Below are 8,904 nucleotides of genomic sequence, written 5' to 3' on the forward strand. Positions count from 1 at the left end.
AATCCTTCTCACCCCCCCCCCCCTTAAAAGATTTAGATGCACTATTGTAAAGTGGCTGTTCCACTGGATGTCATAAGGTGAACGCACCAATTTGTAAGTCGCTCTGGATAAGAGCGTCTGCTAAATGACTTAAATGTAATGTAAATGTAATGGTGGATGATCGATCTCCTGAGGGATCTCCTCCCAGACCTGGACTAAAGTATTCGCCAACTCCTGGACAGTCTGTGGTGCAATGTGGCGTTGGTGGATGGAGCGAGACATGTTGTCCCAGATGTGCTCAATTGGATTCAGGTCTGGGGAACGGGCGGGTCAGTCCATAGCATCAATGCCTTCCTCTTGCAGGAACTGCTGACACACTCCAGCCACATGAGGTCTAGCATTGTCTTGCATTAGGAGGAACCCAGGGCCAACCACACCAGCATATGGTCTCACAAGGGGTCTGAGGATCTCATCTCGGTAAATAATGGCAGTCAGGCTACCTCTGGCGAGCACATGGAGGACTGTGCGGCCCCCCAAAGAAATGCCACCCCACACCATGACTGACCCACCGCCAAACCGGTTATGCTAGAGGATGTTGCAGGCAGCAGAACGTTCTCCACGGCGTCTCCAGACTCTGTCACGTCTGTCACGTGCTCAGTGTGAACCTGCTTTCATCTGTGAAGAGCACAGGGCGCCAGTGGCGAATTTGCCAATCTTGGTGTTCTCTGGCAAATGTCAAACGTCCTGCATGGTGTTGGGCTGTAAGCACAACCCCCACCTGTGGACGTCGGGCCCTCATACCACCCTCATGGAGTCTGTTTCTGACCGTTTGAGCAGACACATGCACATTTGTGGCCTGCTGGAGGTCATTTTGCAGGGCTCTGGCAGTGCTCCTCCTGCTCCTCCTTGCACAAAGGCGAAGGTAGCGGTCCTGCTGCTAGGTTGTTGCCCTCCTACGGCCTCCTCCATGTCTCCTGATGTACTGGCCTGTCTCCTGGTAGCACCTCTGGACACTACGCTGACAGACACAGCAAACCTTCTTGCCACAGCTCGCATTGATGTGTCATCCTGGATGAGCTGCACTACCTGAGCCACTTGTGTGGCTTGTAGACTCCGTCTCATGCTACCACTAGAGTGAAAGCACCGCCAGCATTCAAAAGTGACCAAAACATCAGCCAGGAAGCATAGGAACTGAGAAGTGGTATGTGGTCACCCCCTGCAGAACCACTCCTTTATTGGGGGTGTCTTGCTAATTGCCTATAATTTCCACCTGTTGTCTTTTCCATTTGCACAACAGCATGTGAAATTTATTGTCAATCAGTGTTGCTTCCTAAGTGGACAGTTTGATTTCACAGAAGTGTGATTGACTTGAAGTTACATTGTGTTGTTTAAGTGTTCCCTTTATTTTTTTGAGCAGTGTATATGAATCATTTAAAAAAATGTATGCACAAAAATACAGATTCATCAAAAATACAGTGGTTTAATTCATTCTGAAAATTGCCACATTGTTATTTAACCCACGGTGATGTTGGAAGATTAGTGTACATATAATTATAATAGGGAGAATAATTTACAATAGTAGTCTATACCCTCTATTGCCTGCACTAACCATGGAACTGTGGGATGACACAGTCAAGTGTTGTGCCCATGGGTCAGGATGAAACTGTAACGGCTTGGTCTGCGCTCTGCTCCATAAATACTATGTATTATTTTAATGTTATAAACTGTTACTAATGATCCTCAGCAACAACCACATGGCCGTGACAGCATTTACAGAGGAAATTAAGCAAGTTAGGCTATACCAACTGAAGGGAACTAACAGTAAATTGGCAGTTAAATGTGTTATTAGGCCTACTGACAGTCGATACTGATAGTGGCTAATATTTAACACAATAGAAATAGGAAACAGAGAAAGCTGGGGTAGCATATAATTAAGACATTCGAGAGTGCCCATTGCTGTAAGTTAAAAGGCCATACAATTTAAATTCTGCGTAATGCCACAGCATTTCATAAAGTTCACTGTGGGAAAGTTGATATGCTTCAGTTTGCTGCCATATTACTGGTTTCACATCTGTCTCCACCGATTACAAGATAAAATAGATCTAAAACACATAATTTATATTTACAATTCCTTTATCCAAACAGATGACTCATTAACCTAACTCTTATCGTTATAAATTACAGTATATGGAGAATGCTGTCATTTCTATCGGAAAAATAAAGTTGATGCTTTTTCCACTGGAAACCGGCAGATTTGCTCAACATGGTTTCCTCTTGCTTAAAGGTGGTGGAATTATGAGGGAATTAAGTCAAGGTCAGAATACGGCGTATCTATTGACACCTCCGCCACACCTTCATTTATTTGATCTCCACCAAGAACGAATAGCAAGTGAATAGCGTGCTATTCTCGTGCTTAAATTCAAGGTAGGAATACGCATAGAAAAGTGCATAAAAATTTAATAACATTCCATTTACGCGCCCATAACTCAGGTAGGAATCAGGGCCTTTGAGACTTACCCAGAAAGACTCACAGGTGTAACCGCTGCCAGAGGGGATTCTAACATGTATTGATTCAGGGGTGTGAATACGTATGTAAATGAGATATTTCTGTACTTAATTTTCAATTAATTTGCAAATATTTCGAAAAACATGTTTTCACTTTGCCATTATAGGTTAGTGTATAGATGGATAAGAAAAAAATAAAAATATTTAATCAATTTTGAATTCAGACAAAATGTGGAATAAGTGATTAGTTTCTGAAGGCACTGTATATACCAACTTTGCACACAGGCTTGGGGCAATATTAATCGAATACTTTTTTCTATTACGTCCCCATGAACTTGCAAAATATTGCCAAGTTGAACAATACTCTTCTATTACCTATTTCAGAAAGCTTGTAGTCCAGGGAAAAAACATATTTGCATCAGTCTGCTCATTGTCTTTAATCATATTCCATATTTTGAAGCAGTTTCTGGCAAGACTAACTCTGCAAAATAATCTAAATAATCATTGCACAAATGACACTTCATGTGTACAGTACATCTGTGAGAGATTTTAAGAGTGCTGGGATCATTCATGGGCACAAATATTAATAGAATAAACTAAAATAATAAAACAATACAAATAATAAGCCTAACCATAATAATAATCATTACCATAATCATCATCCCACTTGAGACCACTGGTATTATCAGGGGAACTGAAAAGTTGTGCCAGAGACATTTTATTGAGCCCTATGCCACCCCCAGAACCGGAAGCAGTTCCTGTCTTCTATCATACAGAGCGGCGCCTGACAGGACTCAGTGCCAGTTGGTCTTGCACAGACAACAGTTCTTCCTGCCCACGGTTTCTCTTTGAGAGATGTCAATAGTGGTTTGATCATTAGTGCGCACAGGATAGCAAAATAGTTTTACTTCCTGTTGTTCCTCAAGCCAAAATGGCATTTAATGAAACTCTGGGCCTGTTTTTGAGACTTGAACTCAATTTTTTTCCCTCCATATTCCATCCAAGGATGGGTAGGGTATGGGTTGTACTTTATATGCCTCTTGAAAACTTCTGCTACGAGATCCTTTTTATTCATGTGCCAAACTCTGAAGCAGTTTCTGTCTGGTATCATACAGAGTGCTACCTGACAGGACTCACACTGCCAGTTGGTCTGGCTTTCCTTGCACAGACAACATTTCTTCCTGCCGCCAGATTTTCTTTGAGAGGAGTCAACAGTGGTAGGATCAATTATGGGTACAGGGTAGCATGGTCGCTTCACTTCCACCAATTCCTTCTCTTCTTCTGGTTGTTCTTCTTCCTCCTCCTCCTCCTCTGAAGACTCTTCTTCAGCCTCCTCCTGCTTACCAATGTCAGCAAGCTGCAGGCACAGCTGCTCCCTGAACTGCTTGTGGGTCATGGGCTTTTTCTTCTTCATCTGGGCCATGTCCTTCTGCAGGAGGAAGCTGTTCACCACAGCAATGTCTATAAAGTGGAAGAAGAAGGTCTTGTACCACTTCATGGTTTTGTGGGCCACACTGTAGCATTTGATAAGGGAATCAGACAGGTCCACACCCCCCATATACTTGTTGTACGGCTTGATTGCCTCTGGGACGGGTATGCACTGTGTTGTCCAGGATCCATTTTTGCTCTGTTTCCTGATTTTGACCTGCTCCCCTGCGAATGCCTTATGAATGGTGGTACACATGGTGACTGGTTGTGCGCCCATCCACTTGGTGAAGAGCAGCTCCCCATCACGGAGCCAGCGGATGGTTCCCTTCTCTGCTCGAGCAGGCATGCTGTTCTCTCGGATGCCCACACGGATTTCACGTATGGTTCCGCATGCTCCCAATTTCTTTTTGTACAGGTCACGGAAGAAAGTTGTGCTGGTGAAGAAGTTATCAACATAAATGTGGTATCCTGTGCCCAAGTAAGGCACCTTCAACAGGTTCATGGCAACATCATAGCTCTCCCCTTTGCCTGAAGCAGATGGGTTTTTGGTCATAAAGACATTGAAGTCGCAGGTGTAGCCATTTCTTGAATCTGCTAAAACATACAGCTTGAATCCATACCTGTAGGACTTGGATTTAATGTATTGTTTGAGGCTGTGGCGGGCCTTGGAGTGCACCATGCGCTCATCAATGGAAAGGTTCTGGAATGGGTGGTAAAAGGCTCTGCATGCATCCAAAATCTGGTCTTTTAGAGGTTTGATTCTCATGAGCCGATCATAGTCCGCAGTCCCCTTCTTCTTGTCGTTTTCCTCATCCTCTGCTGGGTCACTCATGTGCAGTGAATAGGTGATTGCCCGAAATCTTGTCATAGTCATGACTGTACAACAAAAAGGAAGGCAATATATTCTGTTTCGATTCCAGTAGTCTGATACAGTGTGTACATTCAGCAGACCCATATAGATTACAATGCTGAGGTATTTGTACATTTCCTCCACAGATACAGGTTTCCATGGTTCTTTGATTCCATGTTCTTGTCTTCTCTTGGCATTCTTGTTGGTGTTTGAGCAGAGAGTATCAACAACGTCATTACTGAAGAAGAGCTGGAAGAGCTCTAGAACAGTGTAGTTCTTTGAAGTGTCTAGCTGGGGTCCAGGAATCCTAGCTGGTTCGAAAGGTAACCATTTATGCTCTTGGTCTGGTTCATCCTCAGTCCTCCACTTCCTCTCTGACCCACTGAAAAGAGGTGTGGCTGCATGAGCTCTGTTTTTGGATTTGGCAGGGCTGGGTGTCCAGGGGGGAGAGGATGGAGGCCTGGCCTTCCTTTGCGGTGCTGCTTTGGGGCTAGAGGTGAGTTTTGTTCTTTTTGAAGCCCTGCTCTCGATTACTTCTGTATCAGGGGGAAGGTCTTCTCCATCTTCCTCACTTGACTCTGAAGCTTCTATCTTAGGGCGAGAGGAGATGCCCCTTACCCTGAGCCGTGTGATAATTGGAGGAGAGTCATCTCCCCCTCTAGTCTCTGTAACTTCTGTTCCATCTGGAGGGTATTCATCCTCCACTATAGTCTCTGTAACTTCTGTCCCATCTGGAGGGTATTCATCCTCCACTATAGTCTCTGTAACTTCTGTCCCATCTGGAGGGTATTCATCCTCCACTATAGTCTCTGTAACTTCTGGCCCATCTGGAGGGTATTCATCCTCCACTATAGTCTCTGTAACTTCTGGCCCATCTGGAGGGTATTCACCCTCCACTATAGTTTCTGTAACTTCTGTTCCATTGGGAGGGGATTCTTCCCCCTCCATAGCCTCTGAAGGTTCCGTCAGATAAGGAAGGTCTTCATTCTCATCTCTGAAAAACAATTAATAAAATAATAGAATATGTTTTAGGTGGTGCCATACATATAAACAGCATCATTGTGACAATCTGGTTTCTATCAACTTACTTAGAGAAAGGTTGGGTTTGTTGATAAAATTCCATATTTATGCAAATAATACTGAATGGAGAGCTTGACAGTCCATAAGGCCAATATGATAGATTTTCTAACCCGTTTAATATTGTTTGTTTTCAAATACATTTTATACAGTTTAACTAAGCCCATGAGACATTAGTGTTATTTTTCAAGAATCAATAGGTATACAGTACCGGTCAAAAGTTTTAGAACACCTACTCAAGGGTTTTTCTTTATTGTTTACATTGTAGAATAATAGTAAATACTTCAAAACTATGAAATAACACATATGGAATCATGCAGTAATCAAACAAAAAAAGTGTTAAACAAATATTTTAGATTCTTCAAAGTAGCCACCCTTTGTCTTGATGACAGCTTTGCACTCTCTTGACATTCTCTCAACCAGCTTCACCTGGAATGCTTTTCCAAAGGTCTTGGAGTTCCCACATATGCTGAGCACTTGTTGGCTGCTTATCCTTCACTCTGCGGTCCAACTAATCCCAAACCATCTCAATTTGGTTGAAGTCTGGGGATTGTGGAGGCCAGGTCATCTGATGCAGCACTCCATCAATCTCCTTCTTGGGAAAAATAGCCCCTACATAGCCTGGAGGTGTGTTGGGTCATTGTCCTGTTGAAAAACAAACCAGATGGGATGGCGTATTACTGCAGAATACTGTGGTAGCCGTGCTGGGTTAAGTGTGCCTTGAATTCTAAATAAATCACAGACAGTGTCACCAGTAAAGCACCCCCACACCATAACACCTCCTCTATGCTTTATGGTGGGAAATACACATGCAGAGATCATCCGTTCACCCACACCGCATCTCACAAAGACACGGCGGTTGGAACCAAAAATGTCCAATTTGGACTCTAGACCAAAGGGCAAATTTCCACCGGTCTAATGTCCATTGCTCTGGTTTCTTGGCCCAAGCAAGTCTCTTCTTATTATTGGTGTCCTTTGGTAGTGGTTTCTTTGCAGAAATTCGACCACGAACGCCTGATTCATGCAGTCTCCTCTGAACAGTTGATGTTGAGATGTGTCTGTTACTTGAACTCTGAAGCATTTATTTGGGCTGCAATCTGAGGTAAAGTTAATTGCCGATTTCTGAGGCTGGTAACTCTAATGAACTTATACTAATGAACTTATACTCTGCAGCAGAGGTAACTCTGCATCTTCCTTTCCTGTGGCGGTCCTCATGAGAGCCAGTTTCATCATATCGCTTGATGGTTTTTGAGACTGCACTTTAAGAAACTTTCAAAGTTCTTGAAATGTTCCATATTGACTGACCTTCATGTCTTAAAGTAATGATGGACTGTCATTTCTCTTTGCTTATTTATGCTGTTCTTTCCATAATATGGACTTGGTCTTTTACCAAATAGGGCAATATTCTGTATACCACCCCTACCTTGTCACAACACAACTGATCGGCTCAAACACATTAAGGAAAGAAATTCCACAAATGTACTTTTAACAAGGCACACCTGTTAATTGAAATGTATTCCTGGTGACTACCTCATGAAGTTGGTTGAGAGAATGCCAAGAGTGTGCAAAGCTGTCATCAAGATAAAGGGTGGCTTGTTGAAGTATCTAAAATATATTTTGATTTGTTTTAACACTTTTTGGTTACTACATGATTCCATGTGTTATTTCATAGTTTTGACATCTTCACTATTATTCCACAATGTAGAAAAAATAAAGAACAACCCTTGAATTAGTTGGTGTTCTAAAACTTTTGACTGGTAGTGTATATAATTAACAAACTATAAATATCACACTGGGTGTGGTAATTTCAATAAATAAAAATGCAAATGACTCAATATCAAAATGTGTAAAATGGGTGTTAGAACGTTAAAGATATTTAAGCAAACAATACTGAGTGGACGCTTAAATTAAAATGCTATCCACTCTGAATAATGTAATAGTTCAACTCACAGGTCCAAAAGTCGATCCAACTCCTCTTCAAAGATGGAATCTAGAAATGAATCGTTGCTGCCACATGCCTGAAATTCTCCATCAGAATTCATTTTTCCTGCTTCCTTTCCATTGGCATCTTGAACAACGCTGCTGTTCTCAGATTGCATTGCCTTCTTCCTGGAAGGTATTTCAGACAAAAACAATGGAAATTAATTCACACAATTTAAGTGGGAGCCCAAGACTGGAGCACAGAGAAAACAATTGATCATATGATGCATGTTCTCAACTCATTAACTGTGTGTGCCATATTTCTAAATGCCAGTAGATTGATCAACATCAAATGTGGAGAAGGGGAGCAAAGACTGGAGTCATACCAGATTTGTAGCTTGCAGCAATAGGAGTCAAGGTGCAGACAAAAATCACAAGAAAGTCAAGAAATATAGGTGTGACTCTCTCACAGGACCACCCTATGAAGGTTAAATGTAATGTATTTAATCAGCAAGGTATATTAAAAAAGGTATATTAAAATAGATTCATCTGCATTTAATAGTGAGGCTATGACTCACTATCTTTCTTGCTGTTTTGTGCAATCGTTGATATAAATGAGCTTTTTCTCTGTTTGTGATAAATGACTTTCATAGATAGTAATGCAGAACCATTAATTTGCATTAGAACACATTTTTGCATTTTATGTGACGTAATGGTTTTACATGGTCATTTTTTGGAATACGTGTTCTTTGGGAGAAGTATTTTTAACATGATTGCAATTTATATTAAAGTACTTCAGGCATACTACCTCTTATCGCATTCAGAGAGGGAGCGTTAGTCCTGCACCTCCTCCAGCTCCATCTTTGCGGTTTGTCCACTGGTTCTGCCTGAAGCCAAAACACATGATCGCAGCCATTCTACCAAACCCATATGGTTCCACAGCAGCACTTGGGCCTTTCAGTTATATATGCTTAATATTTACGTGTCTAACAGGTTACATAACCCAAACACCATCCCAAATCCTTACTAGATATGCACCTCTGTTACCTCTCTCTTCCGCCGTTGTTCAACACAGAGTTCGCATAACAACGCAACCAAAAACAACATATAGCACATATACGTCAGCTAACAATTCTACTTCTTCT

The 8,904-nt window shown here is 42.0% G+C and overlaps 1 protein-coding gene across 5 annotated transcripts; it reads right to left on the reverse strand.

Moving 5' to 3' along the window:
• Positions 1-1,439: 1,439 nt before the first annotated feature.
• On the reverse strand, positions 1,440-8,904 carry LOC115103227 (piggyBac transposable element-derived protein 4-like). Of its 5 annotated transcripts, none has more exons than XM_029624028.2 (4): positions 8,807-8,904; positions 8,568-8,646; positions 7,790-7,948; positions 1,440-5,756 (listed from the first exon to the last, which is right to left on the reverse strand). In XM_029624028.2, exons 3-4 carry the CDS (start codon positions 7,936-7,938, stop codon positions 3,389-3,391), a joined length of 2,517 nt encoding a protein of 838 aa, XP_029479888.2. In that variant the 5' UTR covers positions 7,939-7,948; positions 8,568-8,646; positions 8,807-8,904; the 3' UTR covers positions 1,440-3,388. The 5 variants fall into 5 exon arrangements, with proteins under 5 accessions (XP_029479888.2, XP_029479887.2, XP_029479886.2 ...); XM_029624027.2 differs by having other exon boundaries at positions 8,798-8,904; XM_029624026.2 differs by having other exon boundaries at positions 8,787-8,904.

Source organism: Oncorhynchus nerka, linkage group LG20 (assembly GCF_034236695.1).
Source record: "Oncorhynchus nerka isolate Pitt River linkage group LG20, Oner_Uvic_2.0, whole genome shotgun sequence".
Lineage (NCBI taxonomy): Eukaryota > Metazoa > Chordata > Actinopteri > Salmoniformes > Salmonidae > Oncorhynchus > Oncorhynchus nerka.